Source organism: Chrysemys picta, chromosome 1 (genome assembly GCF_011386835.1).
Source record: "Chrysemys picta bellii isolate R12L10 chromosome 1, ASM1138683v2, whole genome shotgun sequence".
Lineage (NCBI taxonomy): Eukaryota > Metazoa > Chordata > Testudines > Emydidae > Chrysemys > Chrysemys picta.
Window position 1 is genome coordinate 98,114,858 of NC_088791.1, and position 17,587 is coordinate 98,132,444.

Here is a 17,587-nt window from a genome sequence, read left to right on the forward strand (position 1 = left end):
TCTGCCAAAAGCTGCAGCCATCTGGTCTCAGTAGGGAGGAGGGTGTGTGCATTCAGGAAGCCTACTTCCATCTAGGAAAGGTAGGGAACCTGCGCGAAGCATACAAGGCACAGCTACAAGTTATTGCTGGTATGTTCTGAGCTGCTGTTCTGGATTTTCACACTTCACATTTATCCGTAGCATTTTGCTTTCCACTATATTTCTGAGGTAGCTTCTTCCTCTGCCTATCTGCTTTCGGGCAACCTTTGTTTTGGCCAAGGAGGCCTAGAGGTGGTTCTAGGCAACCAAGGCCCATCAGTGCTATTCTGAAACCTGGGTTGAGGGGGTTGGTCAAGAGCTGAGCCTGCATTACCATTTCCACACTCCTAGCCCCATCAGATGAGGGTACTTGGAACTTCAATGCATAGATGCTACAGAACCTGCCAGGCCCAATTATTTTAATGTCATTTGAAAAGGGAGTCTTCTCTCAACCCTTTCTCTTTTAGATGACTTGTCAGCTTTCTGTTTAGGCTGTCATTCTTGTTGCTTGTTGTGTGGATGAGTGGAGCTGGGAAAGGAAACTAATCCTGTTAGCCATTCTAAAATTCAAGGGCTCATAATATTAGAACATGGTTTCCCCCTCTGAATGAATAATTGTTTCAAAAGTGATCTACTCTCCTAAGAAAACTAAATGTATGTCATTGAGAGAAATCCTCTTCTGTGTGGGAACCAAGCCTCTTTCTCCCCAGGTACGAGGGCACACAGCTGCTTGCTATTCATATCATTGCCCTTATGAGTTGCTGGCTCGCCAGCTTCCCGAGGGATGATGTCCTTTGTTTTCCTTTTGATCTCTCTTCTTGCAGTTTCTACCCTTTGGCCTCCCATTTTCCCACTAGGCTCAGTTTCTCTTTTATAGATGCCTAGAAGACTCCTCTTCGTCACACTTGCTGCTTTTACCTTAGTGGTTGCAGAACCTGCACTCATTCCTCTTGTTTCTTATTGTTCAAGATACTTTGGGACCTGGCTATTGCCCCACATCTCCAAAGAGAGATCCACTTCTCAGCTGTGGCTTGTGAGAGATCCATAGCCCGGGGCAGTGGTAGGGCAGAATCATACTATTGTCTATGGTTATTGGCACCCTCTTCCCTCTCCCAGTGTTTTTTTTCAGTGGAGGGGTTCTGACCAATGAAACCGATCCTATTCTCATACAAGACATAGAGTTTAGAGAGCAGTGCTCCATCATTTACTCTGCATTATCATTGCCATCTGTTATACTGGGATCTCCTGCTTCCTCAGTATCTAAAAGTCCATAGTTTTCTCTAAACTTCAAGCAGGCTGAAGTCTTTCAACCCAGAGTTTCAGCTGGTAACAGCTTTTTTTAGAGTGTGATTCTCCATCTTACCCTTGAATGTTCGCCATTGGCTGGTGGGGGGAAAGGTGTGCATGTCAATATAGCAAGTTCATGTGTGGGCACAAAAGCTAGTACCAGGACAGCGTGCATAAAATACATTCCAGCTCAGTAAGGACCAGTTCCAAAACTGGTTGCAAGGAAGGGTTTGGGTGTTGGGTGGTTTTTAATAGTTTTGTGCTGCTGTGCCAACCTATATTCTTGAACCTGAGGGAAATTAAGATGCACCTAGAGCATCTGGTTGCTTAGACCCTAGAATGTTTAACAGCCCACTGGGGGGGGGGGCACTGAATCCTGAATGTTTGGCATCCAGAGAGTTAATTTCTTTTCTGGGGATGTTTGGCTGCCCAGTGGGTGCTTTCTACATGAACTGTCAGCAGAAGTCAAGCAGTTAAACGGCCAAGATTTGTATTCTCTCGCTGTTTCTCAGCATGGGGTCGCCACTTGCCTCACTTCATTGACCGTAGGAAGATCCATACATCAGCTGCACATTCAATAGTACAGCCCTCCTGATGTTTATTGTACCTTTCACTGATTGAGAAACATGCCACCTTTGATGCCCACTGCATTAAAGAGTCCGTGTGGGTTAGAAATACTACAGGGGAGGGTGTCTGATGTTTCAAAACCTCTGCCTCTTGCCTCACAACAAGGGCAAAGCATCCTTCTTGCCATGTCTAGATTAATAACAAAAGTCCAAGGCCAACAAATAAAACAAAGTTTAAAACCACAAGCAGCTCTGGGTTTTATTCTCAATACTCTTTGCCACAATCTGGCCCAGAATTGCCATCTCAGATTTCCCAGCCAGAGTGACGGAAATATAAGTTGGGGCTATAAAACCAAAATATTTCCAGTTCATACATCCTAAGGATTGAAATTATAGTCTCATAGCAAGGAAAATGTTCAAAGTCAGTGACGTAATGGGTCCTGGGGACAGAACTAATTTCTCTTCAGAATTTTAATGCAATATGGAAGTTTTTCCAATGCCCTTGATGCAAACTTTGTTTAAATGTAAAATAGTCCCCATAGTCAGTGGAAAAGTCCCTCCAGTGCGTTCAAGGTACAAACTGCTGAACTCTGTTTTGGGCAGCCTTTCCAACTGCTGTTTCCAAACGCTTTGAATTGGCCCTAAGATACAGTATGCAAAGGAATTATTTCCATCTGGTTGACACCTAAGCTATCTCCTACTGCCTAACCCTGGCGGACCTCCAGTTTGATTAGAGAGTTGCTACATTTCGAATCATAAGGATCCCATGGCAAGTCTTGGCTAGGATAATGAGTTGATTGCTCGTGCCGTAAGTCCCATCACTGGATGGGCACTCTGAAAATTTGTTAATTATGTTGCAGTGTCTGATCCCTAGGTGTTGATGTTCTAGCGGTCTGTGTCCAATATGCACTGCGGTCTGTGAGTAAAAGTAAATGTGTGTGGATGCCTGGATGTGTGAGATCTTTGGAAATCCGTGCATGCTCTTCCCACCCAGTGGGCTTCATTTCAGTATCCAGTCTCATCATTAGAAAACAATCTTTTCCTCCTTCATCTGTGCAGCACATTGCAACAAGTGTCACCAAATATGGCCAAGATTTTCAAAAGAGAATTATTAGGATTACTAGGGAGAATTCCCCCACCCCACCAGAGAATTTATGATCACAGGCTGTTCCTGTGTGAGCCTGTTTGAAATGGAAACTCTGGCAAATCTGTCTGGAGAGTTTCTAAGCCCTTGTGCTTGCGGTTATGTTGGATTTTTTTTTTTATCACTCGGTTTTTCTTTGTAGTATAATTGATACAATACTGCAGCCTGAGAAGGTTCAGCCTATTTGAAGGAGAGCAAAATAGGGGAAGATGGATGCAAAAGAGGGAAAAGAGCCTTGCTGATTATTTTCTTTTAAAAATCACTCTAATTGTGTCTTCTAGGTCCTTTAAGCCTGACTTTGTTCTGGTTCGACAACATGCATACAGCATGGCGCTAGGAGAGGACTTCCGCAGCCTCATCATCGGCCTGCAGTATGGCGGAGTCCATAGTGTCAACTCCCTTTACTCCATCTATAACTTCTGCAGCAAGCCCTGGGTGGTAGGTGACAATCCAGGTTTATTACGTTAGCACCGGGCCAGAAAAATGATGGAGCGCCAAAGTCAGACTCCAGTTTTCCTAATGGGAGCCCTTCCCTTCCCATTGCAGCCACCGCTCCGCTAGCCTTAGCAAGCTGTTTGGAGACTCCTTTGGGAGCCTGCCAACATTGCTCCTTTATCAACCTGTCCAACTTGCTTCTGAATAACAACCTTGCCCTAACTACAAGGCATCTTCAGCAGTCCCAGATTCTGTCACTTGTCTGCATGGGAGACAAGAGCTGCAGTTAAATCTAGATCTCTTTTGTCGCTGTACAGATCAATACTGCTAGGTCACTGGGCGGCTTAGGCATTTTTCTTAACTTGTACGAACCATCAGCATACCCTGTTCTAGCGGATATGTAGATAGTGATTCATAAAAGGGATTACGTGATTCTATGACTATTGTTTGTATTATGGTAACGCCTAGAGACTCTAGCTAAAATCAATGCCCCATTGTGCCAGGCACTGTACAAACATAGAACAAGGCACCAAAAAGCCTACAATTTAAATGGACAAGATCAAGGATTGTGGGGAAGGGATATTACATATGAGCAGAGTGAACAACACAGTGATTTGCAAATGTCATGTTGGTGCCAGGGGTGTTATTTTTGTTTTGTTTCTAATTTGGGGGTGGGGTTTTGTTGGAAGGGGATTAACTGAGAAAAGAGAGAGAAAAGATGGAGGGCCCACGAAAGGGAGGAGATTAGAGTAATGGGAAGAAGGGGAGTGTGGAAGACAGGTGGAGTGAGGCTGAGGTAAACATGAGAGATGCCAGTCAGCACAGGGGAAAGACTATCCTGAGTAAAAGCTGTAAAAAGCCAGATGATGGCCTCTCTAGAGTTCATAGAATATCAGGGTTGGAAGGGACCTTAGGAGGTCACCTAGTCCAACCCCCTGCTTAAAGCAGGGCCAATCCCCAGACAGATTTTTGCCCCAGATCCCTAAATGGCCCCCTCAAGGATTGAATTCACAACCCTGGGTTTAGTAGGCCAATGCTCAAACCACTGAGCTATCCCTCCCCTCACAGGTTCCTGCTGCAGCTGCTTGTCTCTGCTTCTCTATGTTGGTTTCTCTTCCCCAAGCTTATATAGCTGGGGGGAAGGGGTCGGGCCTCATGGATGGGATTCTCCCCTGCACAGTTCTGGATCTGAGGGCCATTGAAACTGTGGACTTCAGTTCCCACCATTTGTGTATGGAGCTGTGGGGAGAGGGACTTTCCAATGTCCTCTCTAGAGCAGTGGCTCTCAAACTTTCCAGATGACTGTACCCCTTTCAGGCGGCTGATTTGTCTTACATATCCCCAAGTTTCACCTAATTTAAAAACTGCTTGCTTACAAAATCAGACATAAAAATACAAAAGTGTCACAGCGTGCTAGTATTGAAAAATGGCTCACTTTCTCATTTTTACCATATAATTATAAAATAAATCAATTGGAATATAAATATTGTACTTACGTTTCAGTGTACAGTATACAGAGCAGTATAAACAAGTCATTGTCTGTATGAAATTTTAGTTTGTACTGACTTCACTAGTGCTTTTTATGTAGCCTGTTGTAAAACTACGCAAATAGCTAAATGAGTGGATGTACCCCCTGGAAGACCTCTGCGTACTCCCTGGGGTATGTGTACCCCTGGTTGAGAACCACTCCTCTAGAGAATCCCTGCTGATGCAACTCTAGGAAATCTCCTATATAATTGCACAGGTATCACAAAATTTGGACAGAGAAGAGAGTAACAAGGAACCAACCATCCTCATTATTTAACCATAGATTTTGCAAATTCAGCTGAGGTCAGTAATGATTGAAAAGTCTTATCCTATGACTACCCTGTTTGGCACTGGTGCTTTCAGTCCATGTCCTATTAAAAAGGTGCCTTTGTTACAAAACCAATCTTCACAATTTGCACCCTTCTTGACAGTCAGTGTCAGTGGCCAGGACCTAGACGGTCAGGCCTAAAATTGGAGCAGGCATCAGGCCTAGTGGTTGGAGCAGGCATCAGAGGCCAGAGCCAAGGATCAGAACTGGAGTCAGAAGTCAAGAATTGGAGCCGATGGTCAGAACCGAGGCAAGAACACGGCTGGGAATAAGCAGGAGCTATAGGTGAATGCTTTGAGTGGCCACTGAACTGCTGCTGGGCTTAAGAGCCAGTTTGCTGACTCTTCCACCCAATCAGACGGTGTAGCTAAGTAAAAAGAACAGAAGTACTTGTGGCACCTTAGAGACTAACAAATTTATTTGAGCAGAAGCTTTCGTGGGCTACAGCCCACTTCATCAGATGCTGTAGCCCACGAAAGCTGATGCTCAAATAAATGTGTTAGTCTCTAAGGTGCCACAAGTACTCCAGTTCTTTTTGCGGATACAGACTAACACAGCTGCTACTCTGAAACCTGTAGCTAAGTAGGCAGCCTATTACAGGCCCACTACACTCATGAGGTTGCAGGAGACCTGGCTCTTCTGCAGTCCCTGTTTCCTGACAGTCAGTCTCATCACTAAGACCAAGGATAAAATAATGCCAAAGGTTTACAAAAATCGGAGCCTAAACTTAGGCTCCTAAATCCATATTTAGACACCTAAGTAAGTGGCCAGATTTTACAAAGTCTGAGCATGCAGCAATACCCAGTGACTCTAGTGCCGGGTAGGTTGTGGAAGCATCTTGAGCCTCTGTCAAGGATGTCTGCACCTAGGGCTTGAGGGTGCTGTCAATAGGGTTTTCAATTTAGAGGCATCTCTGGATCCTAGACTATTCCTGAAGTCCCAGATGGTATCAGAGACCATGTGAGTCTTTCATCTGCATTTGATGCACTGTTTGCACGTATTACTCACTGTTATCTCTGCCTGTGTGACTTCCTGTCCTAATGATTATAGTGAGCTGCAAATGAGGGTACAATAACTCCTCACTTAAAGTCAGCCCGGTTAATGTTGTTTCATTGTTACATTGCTGATTAATTAGAGAACATGCTCGTTTAAAGTTGTGCAGTGCTCCCTTCTAACGTCATTTGGCAGCCGCCTGCTTTGTCCACTGCTTGCAGGAAGAGCAGCTCATTGGAGCTAGCTGGTGGGGGCTTGGAACCAGGGTGGACCGGCAGCCCCCCTATCAGCTCCCTTCTCCCCTAAGTTCCCTGTGTGGCAGCCGCCCAGCAGGCTATCAATTGCCAGCAGTTCAGCTGCCCCTCCCCCCACTGCCATGTGCTGCTCCTACCCTCTGCCTTGGAGCTGCTCCCAGGAGCCTCCTGCTTGCTGTGCGGAGCATGGAGAGAGGGGGGGCTAATGTCAGGGTTTCTCCCTCTCCCCTGCTCCTGCACCCCCACTTACCCTATCTCCATGGGGGGGGCCGCGAGGGAGCTTCCTGGGAGCAGCCAACTTGCTGATCTACTTAACAAGGCAGTGTACTTAAGAGGGAGGTCAGCGTACTTAAAGGGGCAATGCACATCTCTCTCTCACACACAGGGTGTGTGTCTCTGTCTCTCTCTGCCATGCTGTCTCCCCTCACTCCATTTGTACTGCCTTGTAGAGTGTGAGGTTACATTAACAACAATGTGTTAAACCTTGAGGGCTCAGCCGAGTGCTAGTTCATCATTTAGCAGTAAGGCATTCCCTGGGAAATATCCCACCCTCTTCCACACTCTGACTTCACCACCTCAACCAAACTTCACAATCATCATTGCTGTGTACAGTGTTAAACTGTTTGTTTAAAACTTATAGTGTGTGTGTGTGTGTGTGTGTATATATATATATATATATATATACACACACACACACACCATATTTTTTCACCATACATACATACACATATATATATATGTATGTATATATGTATATATATGTATGTATGTATGTATGGTGAAAAAAATATGGTGTGTGTGTGTGTGTGTGTGTGTGTATATACACACAGTGTTTTCACCATATATATATATACATATATATATATATAACACACACACACAGAGTATAAGTTTTAAACAAACAGTTTAACACTGTACACAGCAATGATGATTGTGAAGCTTGGTTGAGGTGGTGACGTCAGAGGGTGTAAGAGGGTGGGGTATTTCCCAGGGACTGCCTTACTGCTAAATGATGAACTAGCACTCGGCTGAGTGTGTATGTATGTATGTATGGTGAAAAAAATTTCCCTGGAACCTACCCCCCCTCTATTTACATTAATTCTTATGGGGAAATTGGATTCGCTTAACATCGTTTCACTTAACATCGCATTTTTCAGAAACATAAATACAACATTAAGCAAGGAGTTACTGTTCTCTTAAAGCCTGTTTAGGCTGAGTCTACACTGCAAAGGTAGGCTGACCTAAGTCGCCTTGTTTCAACTTTTTTTTGCATGCATCTACACCTAAGCTTGTCTGCTGTCAATACAAGCACCCCATTATATCAACACAATAGCCCCGCCCACAACGATGCAGAGCCAAAATCGACCTACTTCCATCAACGTAGTGCTAGTGTAGACACTGAATTACTTGCTCAACCCTAATAGTCCTCCAGCAGCTGTTCCATGATGTCCCTTTCCCCTGCAATAGTGGCCACTCTGATCACAACTTTGAACTCCACTGGCAGGGGTCACAGAGACTGGAAGTCTACTCCCTCTTTAAAAACCGATGTGTGTCTTTGAAATGCCTTTTCCTGGTTGCCCACCTTGGCGATCACACCAACTAGCCGGCCTTTGTGAGTGTCTGACCATGCCGGCTCAGCACAAAGAGAGCTACACCTAGATGTGCTCCTGCCTGGACCAGGCAGATGTCCTGGAGCTCCCCAGATTATGGGGAGAAGAGGTTGTGCAAGTCCAGTTAAGGACCAACCAAAGCAATATAGACGTCTATGTGCTGATCGCACAGAGCATCAGAAACCTGAGGCATGACAGGGATGAGCATCAATGTTGGGTGAAAGCCAAGGAACTTCAAGGCATATCAGAAGGTGAGCGAGAGCGACAGCACTGGGGCCATCCTGCAAACCTGTCATTTCTACAACAAACTGCTTGCCATACTTGGTGGGAACCCCACCAACACCCTGAATGTGACTGTGGACACATCATGAAAACGGGGAGTGAAAACCCCTGAAGAGGAGGAAGTGGGGGACACACACCATGTGGTGAGCCAGGAACTCTTCAAAACTCTAGTGGAATCGAGCCAGTCCTGCCAGGCGAGCATGGATGAGCCCAGTAATGAAGGGGAAAGGAGCTCAGGTTAGTGTATAGATGCATTATTCTATATAAGCATGTTTGTTTCTTTTTTCAGTGACCAAAGCCTTCCTTCCCTCTTCCCTTCTGCCTTGCTTACAAATGGCATTCATCCCATCTGCACATTTAGAGAACAAAGGAATTAACTTTTGATTCCTTGCACGGGGTATCCAATTAAAGTTCATGCTTTGGAATGCATACATAGTTGCCACTTCAATCAACCACTACATTAGGAAATGAATTCCAACAGATGAGCACAGCAGTCAGAATTACACAGTCCGCAATAAACCACTGTCTTGTGCTTAGATAGAGGTAGAGGCAGTGTTTAATCTGAACAGGGATGTCCCTTTTTTCCTCTGTAACAGATTCAAATTAACTTTCATGGAGATACTCTGCAACCCTCTCAGCTACAGGCCAAGGTGGCTTTGGGATGCCAGTCGCAGCAGCATTCTCTGTACCTCTGTCACCCTCAGGAGTGAAATACCAGCCAAAATCACCACTGCCTGTGAAAATATTGGCAACATTCACTGCACTTTTCTTATATTCATACTCTGGGGCACCCAGCATCTAAACCTTTCATGCCACAGTTTCCCCTCTCTCACCTGCTAATCCAAATTCACCATGTCTTGAGCTGCAGAGTGGTGCCAAAACAAGGCGCTTTGAAGCTAATGTTCACATTATTTATGAACGGTCTTTATGGGACTAAAGTAAAGGAGTTTTGAGACTTATCATTCCCTTTCTCTTACAAGTGTAAATCTAATCATGTATCTATCTGTTTTTAACAGCAGCCTCTGCTATGGTGGCCTTGAGAGATGTCCCCTCCCTGCCTGCTGAACATCTGACTCAGATCTGGTGAAGAAAGAAGTGAACCAGCGAGGATATGTTTAGTGAGATCCTCCAATCCTCTACGGTTGCAGACTGTCTATGAACACAGGGATCAGAGGGGCCGAACGGCCAAGAGCCAGGTGAAGGACCAGGCAGAGAGAGATCGGATGCTGGAGGAGAAGCAAAGGGATAGAGATGTGCATCGGGAATTGCATCAGGACATTATGGCTTTGCTCAGACAACGCACACCGATGTTGCAGAACATTATTGAGGTAAATGCCCAAAGACCCTGCACACAGCAGCCTTTCCATTCCATAGAAAAACCCTGGTTGCTGCTTTCTGTACCCCCCAGCAAAACAGGTGGCAGCATGGTATGAACCCTTACCCTGCTCCTCCATGCCAGGGGAGAATGAGGAGAACCATATACTTACACTGACCAGTGATAACTACAGGATCAGCCAGCAAGCACAGTGCACTACTTGTTTTTACCATGAATGAAACATTGTAATATGTTTTTAATATGTAAATATGTACGTTTATTGTTTTACTTGTTAGTCATAAATATGGGTCACCTCACAGTGATGCTAAAATGTTTTTAACTTGTTTATTTACACTTTAACTTTGTTTCCTGTGTATATGTGCACAATAAAGTTTTATTTTTTGAAATTCAAAGTATATTTATTAGTTTGCACCAAGCAATCATTACACAGTTCATAACAGGAATCATTAAACCACCCACACTTTAGGTCTGTACACGTGGAGGAACACAAGTTCCCAAAAGCATGACACAACGCTACGGTGGCTGACAGTTAAAATGGTCTTTTAAGGCCTCTCTCTACAGCATAGCTCCATGATTGGCAATTCTAATTGTGCCTGGCTGTTCAAATTGAGCAGACAGCTGGTCCATCTCACCCCTCCACCTTGCTAGTAGCCTTCCCCTTCACGTCACAACATATTGTGTAATACACAACATGCAGCAATACCATTTGGAATGTTTGCCTTGCTAAGGGGCAATCTAGTCATTAAACAGCACCAGTGAGCTTTGAGTTGACCAAATACTCATTCAACAGTCATCCTGCACCTGCTTAGCTAGCAGTTGAATCTTACCTCAAGGTGGCTGGTGTACGGCTTCATGAACCAGGTGAGCATGGGGTAGGCCTGGTGCCCCAGCATCACTGTTGGCATTTCAACCTCCCTAATGTGAATGCACCAGTCAGGGAAGAATGTCCCTGCTTGCAGCTTTTGGAAAAGTCCTGCTGCACCTTCCCTGACCAGCCAACACTGATATCAGTGAAGTGCCTCTGATGATCCACTGGTGCTTGCATAACCATGGAAGAGTACCCCTTTTGGTTTATGTATTCATTGGCACAATGGGGTGATGCAGAACAGGGATATGCCTGCTATCTATTGTCCCATAGCAGTTCAGGAGCACCATTGCTTCAAATCCATCTACTATTCCCTACACCAGTGGGCTGCCGCTTGTTCAGGGAAAGCCCCTGGTGGGCCGAGCTGGTTTGTTTACCTGCCGTGTCCACCGGTTCGGCCAATCGCAGCTCCCAGTGGCCACGGGCCAAGGGACGTAGTGGCTGCCACTTCCCGCCGCCCCCGGGAATGGCGAACCACAGCCACTGAGAGCTGCGATCGGCTGAACCTGCGGACGCGGCAGGTAAACAAACCAGCCCGGCCCACCAGGGGCTTTCCCTGAACAAGCAGCGGCCCTAGTTTGAGAACCACTGCCCTACACGTTATTAAGAGTCACAGTTCTGTGTGGCATGAGATGCTTAATGGCCTTGCATACTTGGATGGCAATGGCCCCTGCTTTGGGTTTTCCAACTCTGATCTGATTCCCTACCGACCAATAGCAATTTGGTGTTGCAGGCTTCCAGAGCACCATCGCCTCTCACTTTTGCACTGTCAGCGCTGCTGTTGTTCTAGTGTCCCTGCGCTGGAAGGCTGGGGCGAGAGCTCGGCACGCAGATCCAGCAATATGGTTTTTCATATCAGAAAGTTCGGCAACCTCTGGTTGTCATCCCATATCTGCTTTACAATGTAATCAGTGCTCATTTCTCAGGCCCAGAAGCACCTACCCACCATGTGGAGCTGCTTCATGAATCCCAGCAACAACCTGACATTTTTATTTGCTGTGTCCATCATCCATTCATCGTCCTTGAGCAGCTCATCTGCATCACCACAACGCTGGTTGTTGTAGTAGTTCCTGAAGTTTGGCAAATACAGGACAATTGTGCATCCTGTATTAACAGTGGTCATGAGAATTGTGCTGAGCTGTGCAGGGTACACGTTTCTGTCACAGAGATGGCGGAGACTGAAAATCAGAGTGCGGGACTGTGGGAATTTTTAAAAAGGTGTGGAAATTATGGGATGGAATAAGTAGTATGGGATGGAGAAAGTGAAATTGTGGGAACTTAACTCCTAGTTCCCACAAATCCCTGGGTGAATTGCTGGTATCCCACAAAGCACTGTGAAAATGCCCCACAGGGTATTGCACCAGACTATGGTGCAAGACACACTGGGTACCTACCCTGGTGCACCGCATTTTCTATTGACACAACTGCATGCGGTGAGGATGTGCAGCACTGATGCAAACAGTCAAGTGTGCATGCACCACCCAAGTGACTTACAAAAGTCATCAGCTGAAAGCCAGCGTAACTTAAGTTGACCAAACTTTGTAATATAGACACACCTTAGACATACCTAGTGCAGGGTGTAATGGCCTTCTTGCTTAGCAGTGTCAACAGCAGTAAATTGATACAAATGATCAGTAAATAACACTAGCTTCCTGTTCTCTTCAAGCTGCAATTCAAGGGGCTGATACTGATCTATAAAGCTCTATATAATCTGGGTCTTCCCTCCCAGAGAAATCACCTCCCTAGTCCCTAGTTTTGAATACTTAGGGCTCCTGAGAAGGCATTTTCAATACAAGGCCCTTGACTTTGAAGCTGGCTTCCACTGTTGGTCTGACTGAGCCTGAGATTGTTGACTTTTGGGGCCTGGTGAAAAGCCCATTTGTTGACATTGGCTTTTGCTGGGGAAGGTGATGGTGTGACATATTTCTGCCTTCAGTTTGAGTCGGGCATTGAGACTGGGTAAGTTTAGCTGACATGTGTCAACTCATTTTCGTAATTCTGTGTGTGCTAGTATGCAAGAGCCTAGAGATATAAGTGACGGGCATATTTTTAGAAGTCGAAAAGAAAAGAAAAGAAAAGAAAAGAAACAAGTCAGTGCCTTACAAAATGAAGCTGGCTGCCAGAAGTGTGTAGGAGAAATTGGCTCTGCCATTGCCTCTGCTGTAGTTAATCTGAGTGTGATTCTGCCTTGCTTTACCTCTGGTAAATACTGTCTCCTACAACCCTAGCAGTCCCAGGAAAATCAAGGAAACCACTTAAACACTTTTTTGAAATACCCTGCTTTCCCCACCACCTACACCCCAACAAACAAACAAACTATGATGGGGTGGAGTAGGCCCCTGAGGCCCCCAACTGCAGGCCTCATAGCCCTGCCACATCCCACCCCAGAAAAGGACAGTAGAGAGGCCCTCCAAGCTGCCTAGAGTGGCTGTGTGGGAAGCAGCCAATTGAGGCCCAGCAGGCTAGTATAAGAAGAGCTGCAGGCCAGACTGAGTTCAGTTCCTTGCTGTACTTGGAGGATGCTCTGGTTGGCTGAGAAAGCTACAGGACCTGGGACATAGCAGTGCGGGCAGAGGCTGAGGGGAACATGAATTAGCTCTGGGTTGGCTACTGGGACTCCACCAGGATAAAGCCTTGCTGTAAGGGTGAAGAATGTGGTGGAGCCATGGAGAAGTGGCCTAGGGAATTGTAGCAGCAATGCAGTTTATTTAAAGGGATGTGGCAGACAGCTGCTATTTATAGGGTCCCTGGGTTGGGACCCAGAGTAGAGGGCGGGCCAGGTTCATCCCACCAGCCACTGGGAAAGTGGCATGGACTTTGAGGCACTTCAGAAGGGGAACTGACCTATAGTGGCCCAACTGAAGAAAGGCCCTGAGAGGATGAAGACATTGCCTCCAGGGAAGGAGCCCTGTTCTATTCCAGACAACTTGAGAGAGATGTTACAGAGGGCACTGAGAGAGGCCCCTGTTGGACTTGTACCCCGGAAGGGGCTTGCTTTGCTTTTATTACACAGACTGTGTGTAACTCGGCTGGAGGGCTGAGTCAGTGAAGACCCACCACAAACACAGAGAGTGTGTGCAGGCACATGCACTCAGCCAGGGGGGTGCTTGCGAGCAGGGAGGGATTAACTTTCCTGTGGGCCTGGGGCTATTAGATTTTGTGGGGTCCCTTGGGTTTGGGGTGTGGGAATGGGCTGAGGCAGGGGATTGAGGTGTGTGGGGGGGTGCAGATGGGGGGATTGTGGCCAGGGATGGGACAGGGGGTTGAGGTGTGGCAGGAGGCTTGGGGTCTGCGCTCTGGGTGGGAGTTTGGGTGCAGGACGGGGTGCTGGGCTGGGGTAGGGGGTTAGGGTGCAGGCTCCAGCTGGGAGGCACTTACCCAGGCGGCTCCTGGTCGGTGGTGCTGCAGGGTTAAGGCAGGATTCCTGCCTGCCCTGGCTCCATGCTGCTCTGCTCCCTGAGGTGGCCGACATGTCCAGCCCCTAGGCAGAGGGGCCAGGCCGCTCTGCCGGTGCACACTGCCCGTGCCTGCAGGCGCTGTCCCCGCAGCTACTATTGGCCACAGTTCCCAGCCAATGGAAGCTGCGGAGCTGGGGATGGAGATGGGGACAGCACGCAAAGATTCCCTGAACGCCCCTCGCCTAGGGGCAGCAGGGGCATGCCGGCGGGCCAGATGAAAAGAAGTAGCAGGCCATATCTGGTCCATGGGCCTGCAGGGCCCCCTGGGCTGCAGCCCCCAAAGCCCCTGCGTTAATCCAGCCCTGCTCAGGAGAGGCGAGTGCACCCTGTTACACAAACAAACAAACAAACAAAAAAACCCTAAATCCACAAAGCAATTTACTTAATCTAAGATATCAAACTGGCATTTGGCACAGCTAGTGGCTTTATCTGGTTGGAGCTGGCTCAGGTATGTGTTTCTGTCATGCCTTTGCTTATTGAGAGCTTCTCTGGCAGTAAGAGCAAAAGATTTTATGATCGCTAGGAGACAGAGACACCAACAGCTTTTCTTGGGGACAGATATTTTTCCCTTGTTGCATTTTGATTGCAAAATAGGCATCCTGAAAGGAGGAATCTGTTTGACAAAGGTTATTGGAAACTTACTGGACAGACATAACTGTAGGGATGTGTGAAAAATGAAATTAGGTAATGTTAAGAAATGAGGTTTTTCACATTTTGTCTGTATTTTCAAACATGATCCAATTTCATGAGGAACTTTCACGATTTTGTGGGGGTTTTCCTTCAATAGTCTGGAATGATTCCTCCAACTGTTGAATGAATTGAGGCTCAAAAGTACGCTCATATTTTTGAATGATAATTGTGAATTTTTCAGTATTTCAAAACAATTTTTCTTTTTGGAGGGATGGAAAATTAATTTGCATTGACAACATGCACAACTTGAACTGTTTTGGGCTATTTCACAGAGGCTAAACAAAAAAATGAATTTTCAGGATCTCAGAATTATGTAAAAGTGTTGCTGTAACCACACCAGTCCAGATGCATTAGCCAATTGTAACAATCACTGTGTTATAAAAGCTACAGTACAAAACACTGCAGGATTTCATACAGGGTAATGATGTGCAGTAATATCCACAATTTTGTAAGACAGCTTACACCTCTTCACAGGGTGGGGGAGATTTGAAGACTCAGAGTAAAAAAATTCCGAATCACTTAGCGACCTAAGTGCAATTGACTTTCAATGGGACTTAGGCTCCTAGGTAACTCAGGGTATGTCTACACAGCTAAGAAAAACCCACGGCTGGCCCAGGCCAGCTGACTCGGGCTCACGGAGCTCAGGCTGTGGGGCTGTTTGACTGCTGTGTAGGCTTCAGGGATTGGGTTGGAGCCCAATCTCTGGAACCCACTCCCACCTCGCAGATTCCTAGAGCCCGGGCTCTAGCCTGAGCCCAGAAGCTTACACAGCAATGAAACAGCCCTGCAGCCCAAGCTCAAATCAGCTAGCATGAGCCAGCCGCAGGTGTCCAGTTGCTGTGTAGACATACTCCTAGCCATGTTAGACAATTTTACCCTCAGCCTTAAGATGCACTTTTCCTTTTCTTTTTAAACTCTTCCTACTGCAGTAACTTTTGACATAGAAGAGTCCAGCAAGCTTAGGCATGTCACACTACTGCACATGCATGATTGTGTAGGAATAGTAAGGGCCCAGATTGTGCCACCCATGCTTACAGAGCATAGGACTACTCAGTGTATGTGGTCTCATTGAAATCCATAGGCCTACTTATGGACTGAGGTACTACTGACCATGAGTAAGGGTGGGCCCTTAGGTGCAAGGAATAAGCTATCTGAACTGCTGACAATAACATTCCTCTCAATTTAGGACACACATACAGGGAGGATACTTGACATATTCTCCTTGTCAATGTGTCAAGTATCTAGTGTGAAGAAAGTAAATAGGAAGTGTTGTTGTTTACTCCTTCTCATAACCCAAGAACTAGGAGTCACCAAATGAAATTAATAGGCAGCAGGTTTAAAACAAAAAGGGGTATTTCTTCACACAACAGTCAACCTGTGGAACTCCTTGCCAGAGGATGTTGTGAAGGCCAAGACTATAACAAGGTTCAAAAAAGAACTAGATAAATTCATGGAGGATAGGTCCATCAATGACTATTAGCCAGGATGGGCAGGAATGGCGTCCCTAGCCTCTGTTTGCCAGAAGCTGGGAATGGGCGACAGGGGATAGATCATTTGATGATTACCTGTTCTGTTCATTCCTTCTGAAGTGCCTGGCATTGGCCACTGTTGGAAGACAGGACATTGGTCTGACCCAGTATGGCCATTCTTATGTTCTTATCTAAACAAGAAGATAAGAGTTGCTGTACTAGGTTAATCCATTGATGTCTCTTGTACAGTATCGTGCCGATCACACATGTAACATTTGCTACTGAGGTCAATATGAAAGATGTAAATTTTTTGCAATTCTGCCCCATCTTATAATGGTGAGGGTGGGCAAAAAATAGTTCAGTCCTTTTCCAGCACATGTTTATCACACCCATTACTACAGCAGTGGCCGATTCCTAATGCTTCAAAAAGAAGGCAAACTACAAGCAAATATACCATATGTCATCCAGACAATTATTCAGTAGCTTTAGTTATTTTCCTAGAGTAACATGTATACAGCGTCTGTTTGTAGATCTGCATGTGCTGTGTGTGCACCCATTGTGACGCATTTCTCTCTCTCGCCGGTGTGTTGATCTTTCTCTCTGTGTCTCCATTTCACTCTGTGTAACTTTTAAGTTCTGTTTTCTCACTCTGCTAGTCAAAACAGTGTTTTGTTTTGTTTCTCTGGGATGTGCAGGGGTAGTCCAAGTAGTTAAGAGACGCAATCTGTCCTCTTTCCTCTAGATCAACACCCTTGTTGCCAACAAAAATTATTCTAGCCGTGAAATTTTTCCTCTTATCTGCTGATGTGTGCGAGGGGGTGGTGGTACTAGTGATGTGATTATGCCACCAATGGAAGATTTCTGGATTTTCTCAAACACTGAATTTCATCCCACACAATTTAGAAACGGAAATCTTTGTGTTTGTCTACAAATCTAAGGGCAGCTGCCATTTCAGTATGTGGCCTGTGTCTGGCACATGCCCTTCAGACTGTTTTTTTTTTTACAAACTGGCAGTATTTTTTCATACAGGAATCATCCTTTAATTTCCAAAATAATCTCCCTTCACCAGGAAGTGCAAGATTAAATTTAGTGAACAGAAATGTTTGCTAAGGTGACCCAGTGATTGCAATTCTGCGAAGGGGATCCAAATGAAGGTACTTAATAGACTTGCACAAAATACTTTCATCAGAACTCCAAGATAAATGGGGAAGTAAGAGATGAACCCTTCTCTATTTCATTCTGTGTGCATCATGCTGCATGCATGTGAGATTGGTGACAGACCCTCTCAGGTGAATCTAGTCACAAGAGATGCTTATATGATAGAC

At 45.9% G+C, this 17,587-nt stretch overlaps 1 protein-coding gene across 1 annotated transcript in view; it reads left to right on the forward strand.

Annotated features, from left to right (window-relative positions):
- SYN3 (synapsin III) overlaps nt 1-17,587 on the forward strand; it is a 260,554-nt gene that overhangs the window by 77,028 nt on the left and 165,939 nt on the right. Inside the window, exon 5 of the mRNA XM_005300814.5 lies at nt 3,297-3,453. Within this exon, the coding sequence (XP_005300871.2) occupies nt 3,297-3,453 (157 nt within the window). The remainder of the gene's footprint in view (nt 1-3,296; nt 3,454-17,587) is intronic.